Source organism: Camelus bactrianus, chromosome 4 (assembly GCF_048773025.1).
Source record: "Camelus bactrianus isolate YW-2024 breed Bactrian camel chromosome 4, ASM4877302v1, whole genome shotgun sequence".
Lineage (NCBI taxonomy): Eukaryota > Metazoa > Chordata > Mammalia > Artiodactyla > Camelidae > Camelus > Camelus bactrianus.
The window spans coordinates 29,470,959-29,497,557 of NC_133542.1; the positions used below are offsets into that span (position 1 = coordinate 29,470,959).

Here is a 26,599-nt window from a genome sequence, read left to right on the forward strand (position 1 = left end):
CTCTCACTCTAGACTTTCTGGGCAATCTGGCTTGCTCTAATGACTTCAATCATCTTTTTATATGCAGATGACTCCCCAAACTGTAACACTACCTTTGGTCTCTCTCCTGAGCTATATATCTATTGCTCTTTCCCCACAGAAATTTTGATGTCACAGGGCATTTTGACTTCAGTTACCTTAAAGCTTCTCTATTTTTATCTATGTGGAGCCTCTTGAATTCTGGACACCTCTACCTGGGTGACCTACACCTACCCCAAATTCAGATGTACTCATAATTAAAAAAGTAACTTCTTTGTCTTTCTCTACCCGCAATGTTTTCCTCCAGAATTCCCTATCTTGGAAAACAGTACCACCATCTGCCATTTTCTGCCCAATTCTTAAATCCAAAAGCTGAGAATCATTCATTTCCCCCTCTCTCTTCATCCCTCAATGTATTCAATTTGTCATTAAACCTTATTGATTTCACCTTCTGAATGTACCTAAATTTTAGTCCTCCCCTTCCATTCTGTTGTCTTAAGTCAGGTCCTCATCATCAGTGCCCTAAGATGAATGCAGTAGACCTCTGACCAGCTTCTGTTTCCACTTTTTCTTGCTTTGTTACTTGGAGGCTCAGAGCAGTGTATTTAGAAAAATAAGACGTGACATTTCTTTCACCTTGAGTTTTGAGAAGCAGTTCATACCTATCACACACCACGCCGGTATCTGTTGAAATTTTAGCCATGAGTATTTAAATAACAACAGTCTTAGTATTACACTGAGCCAGTATTGTTGGGAGGGAAAATCTGCTAGGGAACAATAAAAATAATGTGATATATTCCAAAGTCATATGAATGATTTAGGGATTATCATTATCATTGTTTCTCTAAATGGTATAAATAAGCTGTTAGGGCCACTGCACCCTTAAAGAAGGGGTTACATTTTATTTTTCTTATTTTTATTTTTTAAAATTTTTTGAAGGGGTCACATTTTAATTTTCCATCAATGACAGCAACTCTGGTGTAAACTCCAGCCTGCTCCCCTACTCCAGTATCTATAGAGAGGCCACATCTCCTAGAATACAAACAAAATGCATTCTTTATTAAGAGGGAATTTGGGGACACTTCTAATGAGTCACTGTTTCTACAAGAAGCATTTTGACTCAGATATAAATAAAAGTACTAACTTAGCTTTGATTTTCTGGTGATTTCAGAAACCACAGTCAAATTACTAGTTTCCCTGCTTACGAAAGAACAGCATGGGTGGGCCAGGGCCTCAGGGAGGACTGAATGATGTTCTTTAACATTGCTTTCTCTTCTAGCCTAACATGTTCAGGGAAATGGAGAGGAGCACAAAGGACAAGGCAGATATGCTAGTCACCACCATCGTTTCTCATTCTCTATTTTCTCTGTGGTGCACCAGAGCTCTGTTAATTCTTTTGTGTTACTGCTCTCAAATGAAAAATATGAGTACATATTTGCATAATTCTTTCCTAGGATAAATAATTTTAAGGCTCAAAGATGTATATATCCCTTTCATCTTGAAGCTATAGTTGACTTTATTACCTTTCGACTTATTCCAAACTCTTTGAGTTTATAGCTGGATAGACTTGAGCATCATTTGGTCTGTTCTACTTTATTTGAGGCCTGGATTATTCAAATATCTTCACTTGTTATCCTCTCCTTTGTCAGAAGTCTCAAGCCAAGATTACAAGTTTGATACACCAAAGGTCTTAATAAATGTTTGTTGAATAAAAGTGGGTCAGTTTAAAATTTTGTTAATTAATCTGGGAAAAAGGTTTTAGGATTTGGTGGCAGGAGGTGTGGGTAGAGAAGGGATCGATATGAAGGGTTATAATTATGTTTATCACTATTAGCAGGTTTAAGTCATTGAAGCCATTCCTGTTCTGTGATATAGTAAATAAGCAAGAATTGGCCATATATAGTCAGTTTTAAACCAAAGCCTGCTCTGTTACATACTTACGGGCCATCCCTTTCTGTTTTGGCTCTTGTATTCTTAGTCGCTTTTGGTAAGGTAGCATGCATAAACACTGGAATGATAAAGATTTGGTAACAGATAAAAAAAAATAGTGTGTAAGACAATCAGAAAGGCCTTACTTCTCAACTTGGGAGATTTTACCACGGCTTTGCCTGCTGAGCTATTCATCTTTGCTGGGGAAATTTTGGTAGTTGAATACTTCATTTTAGGCTTCATTTTTTCAGGCTTCTGTTGGATTAAAATATAATGATAGTTCAATTGTCTCAACTTGAAAACAAACAGAAACAACTGTGACTAACTCAATATAAAATTTATAACATAGCTACACAGAAAAAATAATTATTTCAGTAAAATTTGAACATGGTATCCTGACTATTTATCTATGATGAAATAATAGTCAAAGGACAAAAATAACTGCAAAGAAAGCTTAACTTTTGTGTTGTGGGTTTATTGTTAGTGGTAATATTGCTATTGAAATTCTGAGACTTTTTGCTATGCTATGGAATAGAACAAATGTATTGTTATTAAAGGCTTTTCACTGCAGGGGAAAGGAGATACAAAATAAAAAAATAAGGGAAATTCTCAGTAATGTTAAATTTGAATTAGCAGTATCAGTGTGCCCATATCTTAATTTCTAAATTTTTTCTCCACTAAAAGGAACTAGGATTCTAAATATGGGCTGGGAAAGTTGAAACGAACATGGAATATCTTGTGCCAGGAAGCAGTGAGTCATTCAAAAACTAGTGAGATTGTGTTAAAAGGACACAGGAGCTCTCTTGAAGGATCTTCTCCTGGGCAAATTTGGCATAATTTGAGCATCAAAAAAAAAAAAAAAATAATGATAGTAATTGACTGTAAAGTGTTTTATGAAAAAAGAAAACTGCAAGTCCATAGCAATTCTCAAGAATGAATGAATGAGGGATTTAGAAGGAATGACGAAATTAGAAAAGTCACCATTTTACAGCCTCCAATTTAATATTTGATTCAGGAAAAGATCATCAAGGATGCTGTTCCTTGATTATCAAGCTGGATTGTAGTATCATACTAAAAAAATATGGAGCTCCCTGTTACAAATTGCAGAAAACTACGTATTCTTTCAGTAGGGTACTGCAACCTGGTTTCATCATCAAGGTAAGGTACTGGTGCTGTGGTTTATAGAGGGAGCAAGACTGCTTCTCCAGTCTTAAATTCTCTCTGATATTGCCTGAAATTTTATAATAGTTACTGTTTCTTTTATTAAACCTTGCCTTCTTTTTGCTAGGTTAAAAAAAAAATCCAAATTATCCCAGGAGTGGTAATGATTCAAGTCTCTTTTAAACTTCTTATGGAACAACTTTTCCAGCAGAGTAAGGGAGGAGCATTGAGTTCCTGGTTTAGAGAAGTCATTGGAAGATAAACTTCGTGCACTTTTTTTTTCCTTTTTCAGTTTTATTAGGTAGAATTATTACAGTTTGGCTGCATGTATATACATTATATTGGCATACACTTTTATTTTTGTCCTGGACAACCCCGAACAGGCTGAAATTCCACATTTTCTTGTTTAGATGGGACTAGAATCTTACGTGCAGCCATTCTATTTACAGCCAGTCTCATGAACAAAATCTGTCAATGATAACATAGCTGAGATTCCCTATTCTGCCTCTGGGAATGAATGTTTTCTTCATATGGGAGTGAATATTATTCTCACAGAGCACAAGGGGCTCACTTCAATCATTACCTGTTTCCTCTGATTCTCCCACCTTTATTGATCAAGAACACTTAGAAGCAGAGAACCTTAGACATTATTTACTGGGTCCCTAAGTGAGTAGGCTAAGACTGAAAAGTTAAATGCCTTGCCCAGATCATGAAAGCAGAACCAGGACCAGAATCTAGTCTCATGACTTCCATCTTTATGCCAGAGCTTCCCAACCCTGTCTCCTCTCTTCTCCCTCTAAATGTAGAAAGGAAATAACCAGAACTGGGAATTTAACTTCAAATGCTCAGGCAGTTGTCCAACTTCTTTAAAATAATAAACTTTAGGATATGGTATTTAATTTGTAACTTAAAGTGGGATTGTGCAGTTAGGTAACCTTACTGTGTTAAATTTTAGGTTGTACAGAAAATAGTTCAGATAGTACCCTGCACACAGAATGTGTTCAGGTAACACTTTACTGATAACATGAGAATTGCATTGCTAGTATTTTATTTGTCTTTTTTTCCAGGGATTCTTATGTGCTAGGAAAAAAAAGTCTCCTGGATAGACATTTTAAAAAATTGTATTTTCAAGTAAATCTGGGAAATGTTTCAATCTATATTCCTCTCCCTGGGAAATCAGAATTCACATTAGCATAGTAAAGGTGTTGACAGTCCCTCTTTAAATAATTGTGAGTATCTTTGTTTAATTATTTTCAGTAATTATTTGATCTTGTAACCTCCTCAGCCCCCACTATTAACACTCCCATGGCTAGTTTGAGAGAACACACTTAGAGGAACTCTACTCTAAACCAACATTAGCTTGCACAGTTTCAGATAAAAAACTGAAATACTACATTTACAGTGGAGTCATTGACACAGACAAAGTCAGCTGCTTTTTAAGACTCACATGATAAATCAAAAACCTAGTCAGGAAATATTTTCTAATCCTCGTCTGAAAAACAAAGCATTTTCTTTAAACAACCTACAAGTCTTATATCTTAAAAAATATGATCATTCTTTTCACCATTTTTTCAGACTTAAGATGTACTCTTTAGTCTCCTGTTTTTAAATCAGAAATATTACAGAATATATGGCAATATAAACATCACTGCTTCTTTTGTGCTGCTTTTTCTATTAACATATGGCAAACATTCTTGCATACTGATTATGATACTCACCTAAGTTATAAATGTGAAGGGCTGATCTCAGATGATGAGGTTTCCTTGTCGTCCACACTTGGTAGTAGTTGATGCAGTTCTATTCCAGCTCCACTTATATATACACACACTTGGATTAAGCAACATTGGATGACAGCATTTGATGAATGAGGCGATGCAAATAGAGTAAGTTGAATGGGTTAGAATGAGTGGGAACGTATCTTATTCCCACAGTCAAATCCTAAACAGAGCTTTTAGATTATTTTAGCGGTAGCACTTTCAATGAGTTATACTCAGTTAGTCATTAACTTTTATAAAACCTTTATGATATGGACTCTACATAATGTTTATTGCTCAGTGTATAGCATGCAAGGACACAGAATATTTAATTGCCTTTCTGTTCTGTATAGAAATCTGAAAACTTAAGTAATTTTTTTCTTGTTATAAAAATGATGTATGTACACTTAGAAAATGTGTAAATAACAGGAAGGCATGAATGCAGTAGATCCTGACTTTTTTTTCAATGCAGAAATACCACACATATCTATATTTTAAATAAAAAAGTAGAATCATACTCCAAATATTCTTTTGTAAGCTGCTTTTTTCATTATACAATTAACACTCATCATGATCATGTTCACATGTCAGAAATTTTTTTTTTACAGGAAGCATTACACATAGAATCCAATCATATAAATATACCTATTATCTAATAGATTTCAAACAGTTTGTATTAATTTATAATTTTTCAACAATTCAGGCCCTTTTCTACACTGTAGCCTTAGCAGCAATGGGCGTCATCACCTTTAAAATGTTTGCCTTTCTAAAGAGTGGAAAATATCTCATGTTTTTGAATTTTATTTCTTTAATTATTTAGTGAGATTGAACATCTTTTTAAAAAACATATTTATTGTCAATTTCTGTAGATTAATGATTTATATGAACTCTTAAATTAAGAAATGAAACCCGTGTCTCTGATGTGTGTTGAAAAATTTTCCCCAGTGCCATTTATCTTTAGACTGTTAATTGCATTTAAAAATTTTTTTAACATAACTTTGGAAATATTATGTGGTAAAATTTAATGTTTTCTTACAGAACTTCTGGATTTTGTATCCTGCTTTAAAGACCTCTCCTCCTCCAAGATTATAAATAAATTTATTATGCCATTTCCTAAAACTCTTATTCTTTATTATTTAATGCCTAAATCTTTAAGCCACTGTTACTTTCAGTGTGAAGGGTTAAGTTAGTGATTTCTTTCCCCAAATGCTCATCCCAAACACATGTGTAATCCAATTTAGATAAAGTGATGTTTCATATGTTATATGGTGACTAGCATGCAGAGAGAGGCGAATACAACAGTAAGAAGTTTGAATTTTATCCTATAGCCAATAGGAATCTTTTGAAAGTTTTTTCATCAAGTGAGAAATATCATCAAAGATATGTTTTATGAATGTAACTTTATGGCTGTGCAAAGGACCAGAAGGAAGGAAAGAAGGCCAGTTAGGAGACCAATTAAATAGCCCACACAAAAAGGAGTGAGGACATAGGTAGGGCAATGTTAGTGAGACTAGTAAGGAGGGGATGAAGGTGATGAGTGCTGCAGGCATTTCATAAGAGTCCTTGAATGTTAGAGTGAGAAAGGGTCCCAGAGATCCCTGTTCTAGCTCCATTAAGTCACACAGCTCCTCAGTGGCTGAGTGAAGATTAGAACCCAATTCATTCCCACATCAGAGTTGTGTCCACCACAGAGCCTCCACAGCTCTTTTTGGATATGAATGTATCAGCTCTGAACTGGGGAAGGAGAGGTAAAGGGAAGTGAAAATGGTGCCAGTGGTTCAGAGTAGGAAACTCAGATGGGAATTTCATTGGTAGGAAAACGTAATGAATGTGATGTGGGGCAAATGGAGTTTGAAATATTTGAGGAACAATTATATGGAAATTTCATCAGGGAGCTAGAACTGGGTTGTGCATCAGGGAAGCCAGAGTTAGCCATGTGGAGTGTTCCTTTGTGACAGCATAAGAATTGATGTTGTGGAAGCAAATGATATTGTCTCAACTGAGTGTGGAGCAGGAAAAGAAAGCTGTGCCTAGGTGGAACTGTGGAGAATCTTACATTGAAAGGGTAAGAGAAGAAAAGGAGTTAGCAAAGAAGATCAGAAAGAGAAGTGGAAAAAAAGAGGTCATATTATAAAGGCTAAAAAAGAAGATTGTCTTAAAAAGGATCATTTGGTGATAAGCACTACAGACACCACAGCAGGAGATTAGAATCCTTAGAGAGAGTCCTTTAAGCTTGATGGGAGACTTTGTGCATTGCACAGTGTGAAGAAGGAAGGAGTGAGAATTTTTCAAGAGATATAGTAATGAATGGGAGCAAAGAGAGAGTGGTGTCTTGACAGTAGCATGAAGAAGGGAAGATGCTGCTCCCTAGTTAGGTGATCTTGGGAAAGTTACTTGATGTCTCTAAAGCCTCAGTTTCCTCAAAATAATAACTTTTCTTATAATAATTTAGACTCATTGGGTGGTTGTGAGAATTACATGAGAAGGTATATTTTAAGCACTCTGCACAGCAGCTGGAACATAATAGGAACTTAACACATGTTGTTGTTATTGTTGATTTTTTTTATTGGGATATGGGACTCTTAGGTACGTTTCTATGCAGGAAAAAAAAAGGAGTCAATGAAAAGGAGAAAACTGATATAATAAAGTCCCAGAGGAGACAGAGAAGAGAGAGAGGGAAAGAACACTAGTGGAAGTGTCATCTTTGAAAAGGAGGAAGCATGCTTCTTTGTGTAGGAGAGGAGGAAAAGCTAGAGAATGGGAGAAATGTGAAATGTAAGGTGTAGGGACATGAACTTCCAATGTTCCCTATCTTGGAGGTAGAGATGTTCTGATGATAGTGGTGGTCAGGATGAGGCTTTTTGGGTGAGCTGTGGAAGAGTACTTTAAGGAGTTTTTAAAATAGGCACTCATGTCACCAAGAGTTACAATAGTAGAGGCACCATCAAAAAAGGACATCTGGGTCCCTGGTAACCACAATGGAAAGAAATTAACATAAGTAGTTGATCCCAGGGTTGGGGTTACCAAGGCCAGTGGAAAATTAGAAGTGTCCGCTTTCTCTATTGGCCCTGGGAGATGGGCACACAGTGAAAGAGAGTGGATTTTGAGAATAATGGTGTCACCAGGGGAAAGCCATATTTTAGATAATAAAAGGAAGTAGAAAGAGCTTTTTGAGAAAAACGGAGGGAGGACAGGGTAAAGAGTGTGCATGTAGCAGGAGGGGAAATTTCCAGAGGAAATACATATATTTAAGTTACAAAAAATAAAAAATCTGAAAGGAGATTTTAATTAATTAAGAAATAGTTTCTTAAATGGAAATTCTTTAGTTGGTAATTCATTTCTGAACAACAGCAGCAGCAATAAAAATGTAAGCAATATAGTCATGTCCAAAGTTGCCAAGTATGTGGTTGCTTCTTTTGCAGAAGGCTCCCTACATTCAACAAATATTAGGTGCCCATTATTTGCCAGGGATTATGTAGTCCACTAGCATTAGCCCATGAGAAACTGCATAAAAATTTTCATTTTACTTTGTCAAACTGTCTGCATCTGATCAACTGGAAAATTGTTTATTGAATCATTACCCTTCACTTACATGTCAGATAATGCTCTTTGATGAGCAATTTCCATCTTTTAAAATACTGACACCCTTAAGAATGTTAAGTAAGCTGCTGGTCTTTCTTTCCTTATTGTGGATTCTACTTTTGAAATTAATTTAATCAGATTGATTTCTTGTTAGGAGTCTTGTTAAAATGCAGAGTTACAAGAAATTTTTATTAAAAATACATGTTCATCATGGAAAATTTGGTTGATACAGGAAATAGAAAGTTCAGTATTCAATGCCCTAGAAAGTAGTTAAATACTTTGAAAAGAAACATGGCTAGTAATGATTATAAGAAAATCCTGACCTCTCTTGTAATCCTGAGTTCACAAATGGTGCTGGATTGTACCTGTTCGTACTACAGCACAGAGTGCTGCCTAATAATAACAACAATAAAATAACGTTAATAAATCAAACACTTGTCTAGTGCTGGGCTAGGTGCTGAGGATACAGCAGTGAAAAAGCAAACTTTTTCCTGCCCTCTTGGAGTTTACTCGTTTTGGGGAATGACAGATGTTGAATAAATAATCACGCAATTGAATCATTTATGAACATAAATAAGAATCAGGCTAGTAAGGAAAATAAAGGGAGTAGCATGGTACTAAGGTAGTGTGGTCAGAGAAGGTGGCATTTAAGCTGTACCCAAAGGGTGTGAAGAACATACAGAAGAGAGGGGACAGAGAGGGAGCCTTCTGGACTGAGAAAACTCCAGGGGCAAAGGCCCTGACAAAACTTGTAGTGTTTAGGGAACTGAGAAGTCCAGTGTGGCTGGAGCAGATTAGGCAGTGGGGAGAGTATAATGTAATGGGATTGAAGATGGAAGGTGAGAGAAGCCAGGTAGGGCTGGGCCCTGGAGGCCAAGGGAAGGAGCTTGGATTTTACTCAAAAGTGCAATGGGAAGCCAAAGAAGAGTCTTAAGTAATATGGAATGTGACTTAGTTTTTGTTTTTAAAAGAGTGCTCTGGCTACCCTATGAAAAACAGATGGACAACAGACAGTAAGAAGGAAGGAATGAAATCAGCAAGGGTCTGCATTAGTTCAAATGCTTAATAATCGTGGTGGTGATGATGATAATGGTGATAATAGTTACAATGGCTTGTGAGTGAAATACTTTACATATACTATGTCTAATTGTCACCATGAACTAGTATTTGAATATAATTGCCTCTATTTTAGAAGTGAGGAAATAGAGGCTCAGAGAGATTAAGTAGCTTGCAAAAGGCCGCTTAGCTAATATGTAGTAGCAACACCAGAATCTGAAATCAAGCCCATTTGATTTTCTTTTTTTCTATGGGAGACATTAGTAGAATGAGGTGGAATTGAATTCCTGGGTTTTAAATTATGTTCATTGCCTTGTCAAGCTTGCATGTTCTTGGTTGGGCAGGGGATCTGTGAGGATATGGTGGAATTATACAAACCCATTGTTGAGTACTAAAAAATTACTAGAAGAAGTCAACGTCCCAAAACTGGTCCTGGCTGGTAGGAGGGAGAGGAAATGGGGAGTATGACTAAGCAGGGCAACACTGTATGACTTAATTCTGAGAAATTTTTCAGGGAAGCAGAGAGAGAAGGTAAAATGCGAGGGTGCTCACAACTGACCCTCTACTCCTTTGGTTGTGGTGGCTTCACTTTTTTCTTGGAGGAGATAAGAAAAATTGATGTAGAAAAGGCAAGGCTGAAGTTTGGGTAACAGTGAGACAGCACTCTCATTACTCAAACTGAATCACTTCCTGTCCCTTACTCCCCATCTCTCTGAAGGATTCTGCATGCTACTTACCCAGATCTGGGAGAGAACATTTCCCCTGGGGAGAGGAAACACTCTATAAAGAAATCTGTCAAGCTAAACCTTTTGTAAGTGGAGGGGATGGATGGTATGAGTTTTTTAGGGAAACTTTCTTTTATGTCATCATGGTGAATAACACAAAATTTGTAAAGCACTTCTATGCTTTTTTACAGTTTACCAGGATGCAGTCTTAACCAAACATTTTTATACACTGGTACAACCTGCCTCTTCACCTTTTCTAGCCTCACACAGCCCCTCCCTCCATGTTACCACACATTTCACACCTCCATGCCTTTGCTCAAGCTGTTCCTCTTGCTAGAGATGCCTCTTCCCGTTTCCCTGGGAAACTTCTATTTAATCCTTACAGCCCAATTCAAATGCCTCTCTCTCCCTAACTACCCACAATCAGCAGAATTTATTGCTTCCTCTCTTAATTGCTTATCATATCCAAATTTCCCCCCTCCCTCCTCCAATGGACTGCTAGCTCCTTGGGAACAAGGGTTATACCTTAGTCATCTTTTGTTTTCCAAACAATTGTCCATAAGCAGCAGGCACTCAGTAAATTTTGTGTAATTTGGATCAGTCCTTGTAAAAAACCCTACAAACTAGGCAAGGCAGGCATCACCAACTGAACAGAATTGGAAACCCTGTCCAGATCTCAAAAATCACTGCATAGTGGAGGATCTGGAACTGTGGGTTAAGCAGTGTGAAACTGGCACTACTGCATTTTGACATACAAAAATGACAGTTTTATATAGCTCAGCCTAATAGAACCCATGTCTTCTTGTTCTTGGGTCAATGCTTTTTCTAAACCATTTAAAGAAGCTGGCTTTCTGTTTGGCTGGCAGCCCTGCAGTTTTAGTGTGAGCAAACATTTCAGTTCAATGTGTTATTTTATCTGCCTTGGGTGCCCCTCCCCATGCTTCACATACTTTGGAGATCTAGGTATGTGTTGGACCAAGTCTTTAGTGATTTTTGAAGAAGCAGAGGTAGAATGACCTCCCATTCCCAAGCTTAGAACCAGGATTTGCTCCATCCCCACAAAGTTTTTCAGCTTTCCAGGTCCCAGTTTTCTCATTTCAAAACTGAAGAGGGTGCATAAAAGCCAGGGTCTTCTTATCCTTTTGACTGTCTTTCTTGTGCTCCTATACAGGCTTCCAGTTCAGCCCCTTCCTTCCCCTCTGCCTACCTGCAGGAGGGGACAGCTTGCAAACTTGTTTGTTTCAACTGTGGCACTAACTGGAAGGGAAACCATTGCTCTGAGAATTTATCACCTCATTAAAAGTCAGCCCGCACATGGGTTTGCAGTCTGAAATCACACTATTTGTGTGCTTCCAAAAGCCTGAAATAGAGAATTAAATATAAAATGGTTTTAGGTTGGTACTATTCCAAGACAAATTGGAAAGGCAAACTAAAACCTTATCTTGATAAATCTTATCAGCTGCAGCCCAAGCCATGAAGTATTCACATAGAAAAATTCCTAGGGTGAATGAGTAACTTGCAGTCAACATTTATTAAAGCAAACAAGAATACTAGGCACCATGATGAGAGCCCACAGAGGGACCAGACAGCAGAAACCAACCTATAAAGGCTTCAATGTATTAGAACTGTCAGAAGTGACATATAAAACAACTGATTTTAATATGTTTAGGTAGAGTTATAAAAAGATTGAAAACATGAACAGAGAACGAATGGATTCAGAAAGGATCCAAATAGAATATCTAGAAATGAAAACTATATTGTTGAAATTAAAGCTCCATGGATTGATTAAGATAGACACAGATGAAGAGAGTCAGTGGACTAGAAAATATATCTGAAGATATTCTTTGGAATACAATCCAAGCACATATAAAGATGGAAAATATAAAAAAAAAAAAAAAAGCGGGGGGAGGGACAAGAGACTTTGAGGACAGAATGTGGCAGTTTAATGAGTATCTATTTGAAATTTTAGAAGGAGATGACAGTATAAGAAAGGAATAATATTTGAAAATATAAAGGCTGAGAACTTTCCAGAATTATTGAAAGACCCTAATCCTCAGATCTAAAAATCCCAATGAATCTCAAGTAGGTTAAAAATAAAAGAAATCTACATCGTGATATATTAATGATGAAACAACAGAACACTTTTTAAAAGAGAAAAGACTGTAATCAGTCTTTAGTCAGTCACTAAAGACAATGAAGCTATTTGCATGAGCAAAAAGGAAATTTTGGTTGGCTTATGGATAAATTTTAGTCTTAGAGTAGCCACAGAACCTGTGGAATTAGCATCAGATTTTTGCAGAACCACTAAAGCAAGTTTGCAGTCCACTGAGTACCATTTGAAACTACAGGGCTGGCCTAAACCTCCTTATTCTACAGATAAGGGAAGTGACACTCAAAGCAGATCTTACTTAAAATAACACAGCTAGTGAGTGAGTACATGATGGAGCCTGGACCAGAACATAGATCCCCAACTCACAGATCCGTAACTATGACTGTTCTTTCCTGTATAACCTGCTGCTGTTTCTTCAAAATATTAAACAACAGCAAAGAAAAACAAAGTGTGAAGAAACTATAGGGAACAATTCCATTTTATCAGGGGACTTTTGATGCTGTATTTATGTCTCACATATGGAATTTAATGTTTAAATACATTCTTACACATTGCAGTGTGCCATCTCTAGGGACCAATGATACTGCCCACTGTTTTGGATGAGGATAAGGGGATGTAGCCTTGATTTGTTTCCTTCTAGCTTGTTAAAGACAATGTGAGGGTAGAGTGAGAAAGGTTTTAGAAAATTTGATTAAAACTGAGTCACTGAAAATAGTTCTGGCACAGCAGTTTGTAGAAGGTGGCAGGGGAAAAAGGAGTGGGGGCAAAATCTCAGCCTAGACAAAGTCTTTGCTGAGAAATACGCAAGGTGAAAGCAGGTGCCAAGCCACAGCATATGAATATACCTGAGTCAGTAGGTCATAAAATCAGCATGCGGAACTGGAGATAAAATCCAACCTGTTTTGTTTCAGTTCACTGCTTTAGACCTGGCATGTTTTGCTTTCCAAAAAGTTTATAACTGGATCCACAAAGGAAGACAACTTGCAAGGGTAGGCAATGATGATATATCAAACTGTATAATCCCTGTTTATTCATAAAAAAGATAGTGATTGCACCTATGTATATGTATGCTTGGAAGAATTATTTCTGAATCTTCCCCAATTCTCCACAAATTTATACCAAGAAGTATGAGAGCATCTGGAATTGGCAACAATATACCAAAACATTGCTTAACCAGAGATGGGAACTTGCCCATTAATGTCAGCTTTAACTCTGGGAATAGTGCCCAGATTCCAAAGCCTAAAGTGGCTTAATATTTGTACAATATCAAATCCTAACAAGAATACGGTTCTTTGGGTAGCATCTGAAATTCTAGCAGATGATTTACTGTTCTTTTTTTAAGAGAAACGTGAGATCAGACAAGCAAAGCTATAGATTTTGAAGTGCATCTTCAAAGTAGAATGCAATATATGTTTTTAAATTGGCTCATTTGTAAAGAAGCAGGCTGATTTAAGTATACTACATTTCTTAACTACATAAAACATTGATAAGAAGGATTTATTCCAGATGCCACAGATATATATTTAAAGCCAATGAAAATGTACCTAACTTCCATTCCTGCTGCATAGGGATGCCACTGGATACTTCTGGAATTGAACCTGGAGGCTAGTAGACTTCATTTGAAGGCAGATTTGGAAAACTAAGGAATAACAGAAGGAGCTTCTGAAAGGATGAGCCATATGTTTTATGGTAACAGGAAAAGAAGGACTCTAGTCTCTAAAATGTAGGACCAAGAGAAGGCAACCCAAAGCAGCAGTTGACATAGCAAAAATTTGCACTGGTGGAAGATAAATGTACCAGATCTGCTTTAAAAATAAAAAATTTTTAAAAAAAAATTTCCTCTTTAAGGATGGAAGTCAACTACCGGTTAGTAAAGTGCTGCTAATTATATTATGAAGACTAAATATAAGTTCTAAAAATGCCTTTTACTTTGTCCAAACTTTCTATTTTAAGGTTCCTGACACCCAACCAGAAGATAAGAATTGTCTTGTACTAAAAAAAAATGAAAAACCAAACCAAAACAAAACAAAACAAAAAAACCCCCAAAAAGTAAACAACAGCAGCAAACCAAACCAATCAGCCAATCAGCTTTTGGTGCTTTGATGTCACATGTGGAGCCTCTATATTATCTGGTTTATCAAATACATGTGATAAATTACACAAAGCAGATACTTTGTTAAATTAAATTATATTTGAACAATGTTTTAATTAAGAAAATTAATGAGGGTGGATTATTATTAGCTCATAATGATTCAACAATAACTTGACTAAATTTTCTTAAAGTATGATATATTCAAAGCCTATAAAAACTCAATTTGTGATCAGGGGGTTAAGAGAAGTCCATTTTTTCTAATGTAGTATAACATTTCAAAAAGTGATTCCTGACTATTTTTTTCTGAAACCCAAATACAATATAATGGCTTGTTTTTGTCATGTTTTCCTCTTTAATTAATGTTGCTTGCAGCTGGTACACAACAGAGGAATACCTCAACTCCAAAATCACAATCCTAGGGAAGATATTTTTTTTCTAAAGTGTGTTTATCAGCTAACTCAAGTCTGGGGAAAAAATACTTGTTGCCCTAGCCTGAAACAACATATTTCTAGGAAAGGTAAAGAAAATGCATGTATTAAAGTTGAAGAAGAACCACAATGCCTACCTATCAAAATGGCTAAAATGAGGAAGACAGAAAATGCCAGATATTTGCAAGGATTTGGGACAATTGGAATTCTTATACATGGCTGCTGAGAGTGTAAATTGCTACAAACACTTTGGAAATTAATTTGGTAGTATCCACTAAAGCTGAACGTATACCTACCTTTGGCCCAACAATTCTACTTGAAGGTATATGCCTAATAGAAGGTATAAAAATGTTTGCCAAAAGATATGTAAAGGAATGTTCCTAGCAGGCCTAGTCATATATCTCCAAGCTGGAAACAATGCAAATGTTTATCTACATTATAATGGATAAATTATGGCACATTCATTTAGAGGAATCTGAATCAGTAATGAGAATAAACAAGCTACATCTATGTATAACAACACAGAGGTGTCTCACAAACATAATGTTGAATGAATGAGGCCAGACCCAAAAAGGTATATAATATATGAATTCATTTATAAAAAGTTCAAAACGCCCACAGGCAAATTGAATACGTGATATTAGAATACATAATAATGTCTTTTCTTGAGGTAGAAAGAAGTGGCTACAAAAGGGCATGAGGAGGCTTCTGGAGTTCTTTACTCTTCTGTTTCATTTTATGGTTACGTAGGTTTGTTCACTTTGTGACAATTCACTAAACTCTATAGTGATGATTCGTACAACTTTCTGTGTGTTTATCATGTGTTAATGAATTTTTTAAGTTAAAGGAAATAAGAGACTGTCAGTGAATTCTAAAAGGTAAAGATTCTGCATTGTAAGGTATGGTGGTCAAAGAGACTCATTGACAGAATTAAATAAGCACTCTGTTTCATGGTTAAGAAAATTAAAGGGGCGTCAACATTTGTGTTTAAGAATGAATTGAGCTGACTAGAAAATGGTCAGATGGGAAACAGACACATTCCTCTCGTCCCTTAATATGGAAGAAGTGCTTCAGACATGCCTGATTAAAGACTTAGTTTTCTGTCCTAAAAGAATTGAAAATCAAATTAAAGATTTTTGAGGTGTTTTTCAGACTAAGGCAGAATCCTTAGGGTGACTTTGAAAAAAATTTGACTACCCTTCTCAGGAATGGGCAAGAAGTTCTTAAAAACTGAAAACTGGTTGTAGTTCTGTAGAAATTAGAAGACACTGAGAGTTATCTACCCTGAATTTTGCTTCTTTGCTGGCAAATCTTTTTTCTTTCCCCAAAGAAATAATGTTAGTTATGCAGAACGTAAGCCATTCATTGGCAATACTGCCATCAGTAGGTCTAGGTGTAGGTATGTGACCCAGATCTTGCCAATGAGACAAAGGGGAGGTGGGCCTAGGACTTTGGGGGAAAATTTCTCTCCTTAGAAGTAAGAGCTTTTTGACTTCCATTCGCTTGTCCTCTGTAAGTGTGAGATGCTCAAAGCTGGGCCAACCATCTTCTCCCATGAAGGGAGTGATTATGGTCAGTGTGAAAATGGCAGAGCCGAAAGGTGAGAAGAGCCTGGGTCTTTGCAGTGTCTTTGGTTCTTTGCACCAACTCTGGGGCTACCAACTTCAGAACTTTTTGTTAAGTGAGCAATAAGAGTCCTTATATTTTAAGCCATGTTCAATTTGTTATTCTATAGCAGCTAAAGCATATCAAGTGATACAAATTCTCTTTATATATTTTTTGTCTAAATGTAATCCCCATTGGCCTTTTCTAAATCCTAAAATGAAATAGCCAACAACTAACATGTTCTGGACATTGACTTAATAACATCTTTAAATACAGTTGGATTGTTTAAACATTCCACACCCGCCCTCATGCTTAAAGCTTTTTTTCTGAAAAAAAAATTTAATTGTGGTAAAAAAATACAGAATATAAAATTTAACCATCTTAATTAACCATTTTAAGTGGACATTTCACTGGTGTTAGCTACATTCACATTGTTGTGCAACAGATCTCTAGAACTCTTCCATTTTACAAAACAAACTATATCCATCACACAGCAATTCCCCATTTCCCCTTCCCCAAGCCCATGGCAACACTGTTCTACTTTATATTTCTTGTGTTTGACTGCTTTAACACTTCATCTAAGTTGGATCATACAGGATACAGTATTTGTATCTAGCTTATTTCACTTAGCATAATGTCCTCAAGGCTCATCCCTATGGTGGCATGTGGCAGGATTTCCTTCTTTTTAAGGATGAATAATATTCCATTGTATGTATATACTGTATTTTCTTAATCCATTCATTAGTGGACATTTGGATTGATTCCACCTCTTGGCTATTTTGAATAACACTACAATAAAATGCAAATATCTCTTCAGCATCCTGCTTTCAATACTTTTGCATATATGCCCAAAAGTGGGATCACTGGATCATATGTTGGCTCTACTTTTAATTTTTTGAGGAACCTTCATACTTCTATAGCAGCTAGTTTAAACATTTTTGGAAAAGGGTAATTAGGTTTATTTATTTATTATTTTATTTAGTGGAGATGTATACTAGGGATTGAACCCAGGACCTCGTGCATGCTAAGCATGTACTCTGAGCTATATCCTTCCCCCTAGTTTAAACATTTTGATTTAAACAATGTTGTATTTTAAGTAAAATTTAAAGTATAATAATATGGATATATAAATTGATATATTAAAATCAATAAAAATATGAGAGAAAAGCATGATATTTCAGAAATAGAAAGGATAAACTGAAAAATTTTTGTATGAGGACAAGATTTTCAAAATTTGTAAGTAACTATTTGAGGTGTTCTTTTTAAAAAAATATATAGATTGCCAATAATGGTACTATTATTACTATTTTTACTATTAATTTTACAGATTGCCAATATAGTACTTTTATTGCTATTTTATTCTTATAAAACACCAATTGGGTTTGTTTACCAAAATTTTTTATGTATATAAGTTTGTGTATAAAATTGATTATGAAAATCATATACATATAATCATATACATATACATTACATTATTTTGGGTGGACAAATAGTAGCAAAATGAAATGACTTGTACAGACATTGAAGCTCAAACTTTAGTTAACATCCTGTTTACAAAGTAAGCTGTTAGGCAGGTTTCTACATCCTCCAGTAACTAATGTAGCAACTAGGTTTTAAAAACTGTCAATTAATAAGACATCAACATTTTCAAAGTTAAAAGGAACTTAAACAGTTGGACCAAAGTGTAAATCAAAGAAATGTTTATATATTCATAACAAAATAAAAATAATATATTTTGACATATTAATGAAGTAGATAAAAACTCAAATAGATATGTAGTATAGTATTGTTAGAACTCCATTCATAATGCAAATATGAACTCATGATTATATATGTAATGTATAATTTCCTCCCCTATCTCTATAATTGAACTGCTCTAATTTCAGTGTTAAGATGAAATAATCCAATATATTCCAGTGCCCAGATTTTGGTAGTCTAATATGTTCTCCACTGAAGAAATTAGGACTCTTTGGATAATTGCTGATTTCATGTTTTTTGTAGAAGAAATGCAAGGTGAGCCTGAATAACTTATTGCCTGAAAGTAGTGATGCTTATTTTAAAGTTCTGAGGTAGGTAGAAAAAGAGCAAATGAACCACCATAAAGGGACTTCTGTGTGCCAAATCGTGACAATGTGACTGAAAACAACAAAAAATTATAGTTAATCAAAACAAGTCTGTAAATGAGTTAATTACAGTATCACCAAAAATCATGAGTCCATAATGATGGTCAAAAGGGAAAAGCACTAAAAACTGTTTTCTGGTCAAAATATTATTTCAGGTTGCCTTTATTCAGAAGTTAATTTTAAATATATTTATATAATATGTGAAAGTGTTCCCTTGTCCAAAGACTAAAGTTATTAACATAACTTTTATAGGATTTTTCTCCTATGTCTGAGATATGCCTGTTGAATGGTGACAGCAACACTGGTCAGGTTGTTAAACATTCTGTAAATCTTTAAATATTCTACAGCACCTTCACTACCACATTATCCCAAATTAGCTAGTATAGTTCAAAGTCAGAATGGGAGTCTCTTTCTGGTATTCAGCTGATATGCTCCACATGGCTGGTTCCTTTCTCACTTATCTCCGCTCATGCCATGCCAGCTGTTAAATGTTTTAAACATCACCCCTGGATAGACAGTTAAGATTTTCTTTCGCAACCAAATGACCAGCCAGTGATACATACATCATGTGTTAGATATTTAATTTGATTGTTAGAAGACATTTAAAAATGTAGAGTGTGGAAGCTTGCCATTTACAGATGTGAGTTCCTGGCCATTGACCTGAATAAGCTAAGCCACAAACCAAATGCTGGATATTTAATTTCCATAAAAGTTTCAACAGAGCTACCTTGTGCAACAATCAGAAAATACAACTCAGAGATCTGGAAACTTGTCCACCCTGGTATGACAAGCCTTTGTCTCCTTCCTTGCCTACTTTTGGGGCTGCAGCAATTCCCCAGATTGCTGATGCCATCATCCTTACATGGGATTCTAAGTAGACTCAGTCTTGGTTACCTGGCAGCTGGCTTTAAGGTGAAAAGTACTAGAGTGGACTGTGCTAAACACCTCTCTTCTCCAAGATAAGACTTAATCATTTTCCTCCTCTGGACAGTTATGACCTCTTCCTGAGTACACCTAATGATGCAGAGCAAAAGAATGTGAGGTATCCCCCTTTTTTGCCAAGAAAAGGTGTTGCATATAACCTAACAATGAACCACAATCCTAGGGGATATTAGTCACTGCATGGTTCTGCCTAGAGAGTAGGGAGAGCCAATGAGTCTAAACCCAGATGCTCTTTTGGGAGCATTTGCCACAAATAACCAGAAAAAAAAAATTGGATGCTGCCAAAAAGTGGACTTCTGGTTTTTTATGCTTTTATGAATTAAAAAAAATACAAGAATTTTTAAACAGTTTTTTCCCCAACTGGCACATCGCAATGCAAATGACTTTAATGCTTCTAAATGCTGAGTCTGATCTCATGGACCTCACAGTACTAAAGAGAAATCCTTCCACTTGACATAATGAAAGGTAATAATAATTGGACAGCCAGATGTAAGCATTAAGCTGTCACATCCTGTGCATGGGACCCTCCAAACATTTTTAGTAAACATCTTATACTCCTTTGAGACAATAACATCCAATGTATTCTATTAAACATAATTGTCATCACAAAGTGATAATTATGATGGTTTCGCAAACCATATGGCACTTGTGTAAGTGAGTGAAGTAAAAATATGCACCCTCTTTGATAAAGTAATGCTACATATACATTGAGGTTATATGGCTCTTATACAAGTCATAATGAAGAAAAAAAAGGAAAGCTAAAAATAGCCACCAAATTACATTAGAATGATTGTTAGCACCTATGTCTGTGGCTCAAGCTCTTAAAAAAGATTAGAAAGAAATATCTACTCAAGGAAATTTATACTGATTTACCAGTATGAAGCATTCATGCTGACTACTGGATGAAGCATTGTTTAAACAGGATTGCTAAAGAATGTGGACAAGTAACACATGAATATGTATAAAAGATAATGAAAAAATAAAACCTCAGGAAGGAAAATTTTTAGAAACTAATAAATTCAGAATAGAGAAAGGCTAAGAAGTTAAGAGAGGCTGAGATTTGAACACAGCAGATAAGTAAAACTATGAAGTTCTATCAAACTCTTTAAGAAAATATTGAGTCTTTGCCAGGCAATTCAAGAGAAGTAATGAGCAAAACATTCTTCAATTGCAGGAGTTCTCAGATTGCTGGGGAAAATTGTGATGATAGTGCAATTTATGAGCTGTTCAAAGTGAAGGGGAAAATACATGTAGACTGGTATGCTGGTTAAAAGTGAAGCCAAGTTTATGAGCAGATACCTTGGTTCTAGCATTATTGGTGGCAATGGCAAAACAAATTATGTAAGAGAATAATGGCTGGCAGGAACTCTTTCCTTCAGGCGGAAGTCAATGTAGCCTTAAAGAAAACAAGGGAAAGTTTTAATGTTATCTCACTAATACTTTTGTTTGAAAATGATGGGAACTTTGAATATAAAATGGCTTCACAAGGAGGATTAGAGATGCACTAAATGAAGTCATTTGGAATCCATCTTTGTTCTTTTCCCTTCACGGAACTTGAAGCATTTTAATTTGGGTCTGAAATTTGTTGATTGTATCATCTTGAGTTAGTATAATCTTCCTAAATCTCACTTGCTTAATTTTATAAATGGAGAAGATAATATTTATCTTACAAAGGTACTATGAGGATTAAATGGAATACTATGGAATGAATATCTCACATTTAGTAAATGTTCAGTGATGACTAACAGTTACCTTTCATGACTCCTTCTGACTTGTTTTACCTTCATAAACATCTCAACATCTCCCTAGGGTAGAGCGTTTTGTTATTTTTTGTTTTTGTTTTTGATTTATATTTTACAACAGAGAAAAAAACTTCAGGCTCAGGAAAGTTAAGATCCAAAGTCACACAGCTAGTCAATGATACATGTAGTTGAGGACTGTCTGACTGTAAAAATCTGTGGGTTTTTTTTTTTTTTTAACTATTAATCTATACTGTACTCTTTACTTAGAGCAAAAACCTTCACACGAACAGTAACAAGGGCAGCATGTGAGCGTGGGCCAGGAGTCTGATGGAGGGAGAAAGTGCCCCAAATTCCTTATTCCCCCTCTACCACCCCAGACAGTGAACTTTGCCTGTCCCCTAAGGCTAGGTCCCCTTAAAGTTTCCTTTTGCGTACAAGTATCAGTACCAGAGAACCCAGAAGGAAATTGAAAAGAGATTAGGGATTCTACTGTGATTTCCTGAAGTCCTTGAACCAAGCATCACTTTTTTTTTTTATAGAAATAAGATTTCTTTCTGCTGTTCAAGGAGATTATTTTTAGTCTTAATGTTTCTTAATGTCCCTGCTGCAAACCAAGATATAACAGAAGGAGAATTCTGTCACTTGATTCCCGTCATGCTTGCCAAAGTTTCAACTGTTTGAATGAAAGATACATTGATTTTGGCAGTCCCACTCACATCTCCAGAAAAGACTTCATGCTATCAGATTTACTGACATATATGTTCCCTGATGTATGTATTTTTCTTCCCCCAGTGCTGCCCTCTCTGCAGTTCTTATTTATTTCTGCACTCATATCTCCAAAAAAGACCTCACACTGTCAGATTACTGGCATAAACAATCCTTGGAGTTTTTTCTTCCTTCAGTGCTATGCCCTATCCCCTCTCCTCACCTCCCATGGTATTTCCCTGTAATGATTTAATTCCTCCATGGAGCAGAACTTTTTACAGCTGAAACTCAGGTACATTCCCTGAGGTTAGTTGCAAACTGTGTCTTTAATCCTCTACAGACTCTGGCTAGGAGTGACAGCTCCCATTTCTCAATGTCTTACCTTACTTTCAGCCCTATTTCAACCCGTAAGTGAAAGTTCCCCTCAGAATTCTTCCCTCTTTATAAGTAAGAAAAGGAAATCAGTACATTCTGGGAAAGAGGAAAACATCTAGGTCAGTACACTGCTGGGAAAATGAATTATGCAGCCACCAGTCAACAATTGGTAGGAAATCCAAGATCCTTTCTGAGAAGACTGGAGGAAAAAATGTGAAATTTGAGTTTCAGAGACTGCTGCCCATGACAGTTCTTTACTATCTAAGGACACTACCTAGCTATGTGACTCAGCTCAAGTACCCTAACTTTAAGAAATAGAGGATTCTGAAGTTTTATGAACAGAGAGCTGTGCCTTTACAGGGTCAAAATTAAAAGAAGAGCAGTAAGTATTCAAAAGACAAGTGTGAGAAGCAGTAGGTGGGGATGGAGGGAACAGCATAGGATGGCACAAAGCAGTGCATACAGTGGCATACAGGGAAGATTCAAGTTGAAGAAGCACAGTGCTGAGGAGGGAGTGAGAGTCAGGAAAATCCAGCCACACCTAGTCTTAGATCTTCCACTCTCAAATCTCCAAAGACCTGGAAACAAATAGTGTGCAGCCACAATATTTTAGGTTTTTGTGTCATTTCTTTATTAAAAGAGTCTGAAGGCATGTATTCATGCAAGGAAAGATAAGGCAGAGAAAAGAGTAAGGAGAAAAAATTCGCACGAGGCAGACAGCAAGAAATAGAACAAAAACAGTTTTCGCTCTAAATGAAAAATAGTAGGAAAACTGAGTTTTTAAATTTACTCATTTATAGAATATCAATTCCTTATTTTTCACAAATTTATTTTTGAGAGGACTTTTTTTAGGAGATGGCACCTTTCAGTTCTTGTATTTGTCCCTCTTTCTTAAAAACCAATTGTAAATGATTGTGAGTGGATTTCTCTTTGGATAAGCATTAGGACTAGGAAGTACAGTTATCAACTTTTTTGATGAAGTTTTATGGTGGTGGAGGGGAACATGTACTATAAGACTGTTATATATGTCTATTATAGCAATTTATTAATAATTTTACAAATCACCCAAAAGAAAGCAAAATGGAATTCTAAGTTAGTAGCAACTATTATCATCAACTTTTATTTCTGTTGGCAATAATAATATATCAACCTAATCCTTTATTTTATAGAAATAAAAAAACTCTCCATGGTTTTTACTTTGCAAAACAACTAAAAATCCACTAGAATATTGATTTCATTCTTACCTTGTGATCTTGTTTTGATTTCTCCCCTCAAAGGCTGCAGCTCTGTGTTCAGAGAGCTTGCAGGCTCTATTTATTGCTCAAAGTTTGGCGGAGAACCAAACTGCTGCAGAAGGGAGATCTGAGTAGGTGAGATTTTAGCAGGTTTTTAATCGCGTGTAAAGAGCCAATAGTTACAAGCCTGTCATTTAAGATTCATTGCTTTCTGCCTTCTCCACATTTCCATCTTAAAATCAATCCAGCAATTATGGCTTTTATGTTCTGTGTTTTTATCCTTCCAGCTCATATCAGGATTATCTCATATGCAACCCCACCCCATCTCCAACTCACAACCCTTCCTCTGCCCTGACACATTACAACTTGGCTCCCTTCAGAGTCGAACTTCGCAACTTCACCTTCAGCACTTTTCATGTTGAAATTCTTTTGCTATTTATATTTTTCCTTTTGGCCACTGGCTTTTACAGTCACTAAGAGGTCAGTTTATTCTTCCAAACTCTTTTTTACATAGGATCAACCTGTATTGCATATCAATAATATGCAGCTCATCTGCAGATAAACCTTCTCAAATACTTTATACATCTCAGTATACCTGATCTGCCTAGCCTGTCTGCTCTTCATTATTCATCTGTTCTTCCATTCATCCCCAGAATCTCATGGAAGATACTGTTTTTTGTTGCAAAAGCAAATCCTGCACTATAGATCACAACTCTTCCTACCTTATGAAAACTTTTGCTTCTACATGCCCCGTCTCCCTCTCCTCTGGCATCTATAATACAACCATAGCAAGGAAGGGGTGAAGGGATGCTTTTTTAAAACTTGGGCTATTTCTGCATTCTAAGATCATACGTCAGACGGAAGACTGCTGTTGTACTTAGAGAGATATAGTGGTGGGGCTTTTTGTTATATACATGCAGACCTAGCAAACCCCCACAACCATCCAACCCACCAGTTTAGAAGGGTGAACTTGAAATGAAGGGGCAGAAGGAAATGTTCTGCAAAATTAAGTAAGAGGAATCTTTGAGTCCTCATCTTGGCATACTGCGGCATAGAGTGTTAGGTTTCTGGAATCCAGGGGAATGTGAAGATGAGATAGCAACAGGTAGCTGACCATGGCATGGGAAAGATACGTCTGTGATAGAGTCCCCTTTGGAAAGAGCAACTGAGGAACTGAGGAACACTAAGATCTGTGATCCAGTTTAAAGCTGTTTCCCATTCTGTGTAGTAATCCCCTTTCATCATTCCCAAATTTGAGCATTTATCTGTGACAAGCCATAGTGTTGTGTTTGTAAGCAAGGAAGAAGAGGGCTGTGCCTACTCTCAGGATAATGCAGTGAAAGAGTAATTGCATTGCAAAGTCAAACTGACACAGGAAGCATCTGGGCCAGTGCTCTTTGCTTCCTTCTGTTTTGCAGGCACAAAGCAAGAAGGAAGCCAAGATGATCCATCCTGATTGGAAATTAAGCTGTGTGCAATAAATGGGAGGGAGAGGTAACAGGTAACAACCAAGGGAATATCATCATGCTCCACCCTGGGAATTCTTGGAAATACTGAGATTACAAGGGATGAATAGGTGGCTTTATTATGTACTCTGAACTCTTCGTTATTACAAAATGTCCTTCTTTATCTGTATATTTAAGAAGTGTCTCTTATAAGCAGTATATTGTTGATTTTTGTTTTGGTTTGCTTTCAACCAGTTTGACTATTATTTGTCTTTGAACAGGACTACTTAGTCTATTTACATTTATTGTGATTATTGACATATTTGCATTTATTTCTACCATCTTGCTTTATTTTTCTATATTTTGTCCCCCTGATTTATGCTTTATTTTCTTTGTTTGCTTCTTTTGGATTAATCAGTTTTTTTAATTATGAAAATTTCTCCCAGGAGTCATGCACTGTAATTCTTACCTCAATAGAGTAAGACTGCAAAACAAAACAAAAACTTCCAAAACTTCAGCTCTGCTTTCAAGGGGCTTTCTAAAAACTTTTTTTAAGCCTCTGCCTCAGGCAACTGCTTACTTCTGCAAATGTTTTGAGGAGAAAACTCTTTGTATGTCAGGCTCAGTTCTCCTCAGCCCTTTCTTTTCACTGAGTTCTTGATCCTCTAAGCCTCCAACTTTGTCTCTCCAGCCCCACAAGACAACCAAAGACTTTGCCGATGTCTCTGTATCCTGGCCTTCTGCCCAGACAGAATCCAGATTCCCTGCCTCCTGGTGTATACATGGGATTGGAAAATGCCCCTGGAAGAAAAGCAGCTGTAGCTTCACCTAATCGCATCTTAATTACTCATCCTCAGTGCTTCAGCAGCTTTCTCTTATCTTTAAATGTGTTTTTGCTTGTTTGCTTGTTTTTAGTGCTTTATTTGCCCTTTCTGGTTATTCTTAATGGCAACATTGCCGTAATCTCTTCCATTCCATTGGAAGTGAAAGTCCCTAAGCTATCTGAATTGAATACAAATGAAAGCATAGCTCCAGAAGCCAGGAGGACTACCGGTCATTTGGGCTTTATTCAAGTGACCATAGAATTTTTTATCTAAACTGTAAAACTTTTAAGAGTGAAAAGAGTGTCATCAATAATTAGGCTAGAGTAACAGGTGAACACTGAGATGTGGTCACCCCAGGTTATATGACATGTAGTTCTTTCTCCTTTCCTGTTCCTTCTCAAATACCAAATCTGCCATACCAACTGCCTGCTTTCAAGGCAGATGAAACCTGGCTGTCTGAAATTTAGCTGACCTACAGACACATACTAGATCTGGCAATGTTATTTTGTTCCTAAAAAGAAAGCTAAAACTGAGGGTTTGCTACCAGCATGCTTCCAAAAATGAAGTTGTAAAGAACATACTTCAGGCAGAGGAAGTTGACCCCAAATAGTAGGTCAACTGGTATTCGTATTCAAGTGGAATTGAAGAGCAAAGAGTATAATAAATATAGAAGTAATACTTAACAAATATTGACTATAAATGTTGATAATAATATATTGTAATATTAAGAAAAATAAGTTACAACTAA

General features: G+C 36.3%; 2 protein-coding genes across 9 annotated transcripts in view; one reads left to right on the forward strand and one right to left on the reverse strand.

The window, feature by feature from the left end:
- Positions 1-23,741, reverse strand: part of IL33 (interleukin 33) — a 32,299-nt gene extending 8,558 nt beyond the window's left edge. Inside the window, exons 1-3 of the mRNA XM_010960648.3 lie at positions 23,592-23,741; positions 4,827-4,935; positions 2,094-2,202 (exon numbers count right to left, since the gene is read on the reverse strand). Of these exons, the coding sequence (XP_010958950.1) occupies positions 2,094-2,190 (97 nt within the window). The 5' untranslated portion in view covers positions 2,191-2,202; positions 4,827-4,935; positions 23,592-23,741. The remainder of the gene's footprint in view (positions 1-2,093; positions 2,203-4,826; positions 4,936-23,591) is intronic.
- RANBP6 (RAN binding protein 6) overlaps positions 1-26,599 on the forward strand; it is a 247,349-nt gene that overhangs the window by 102,400 nt on the left and 118,350 nt on the right. The window lies entirely within an intron of this gene.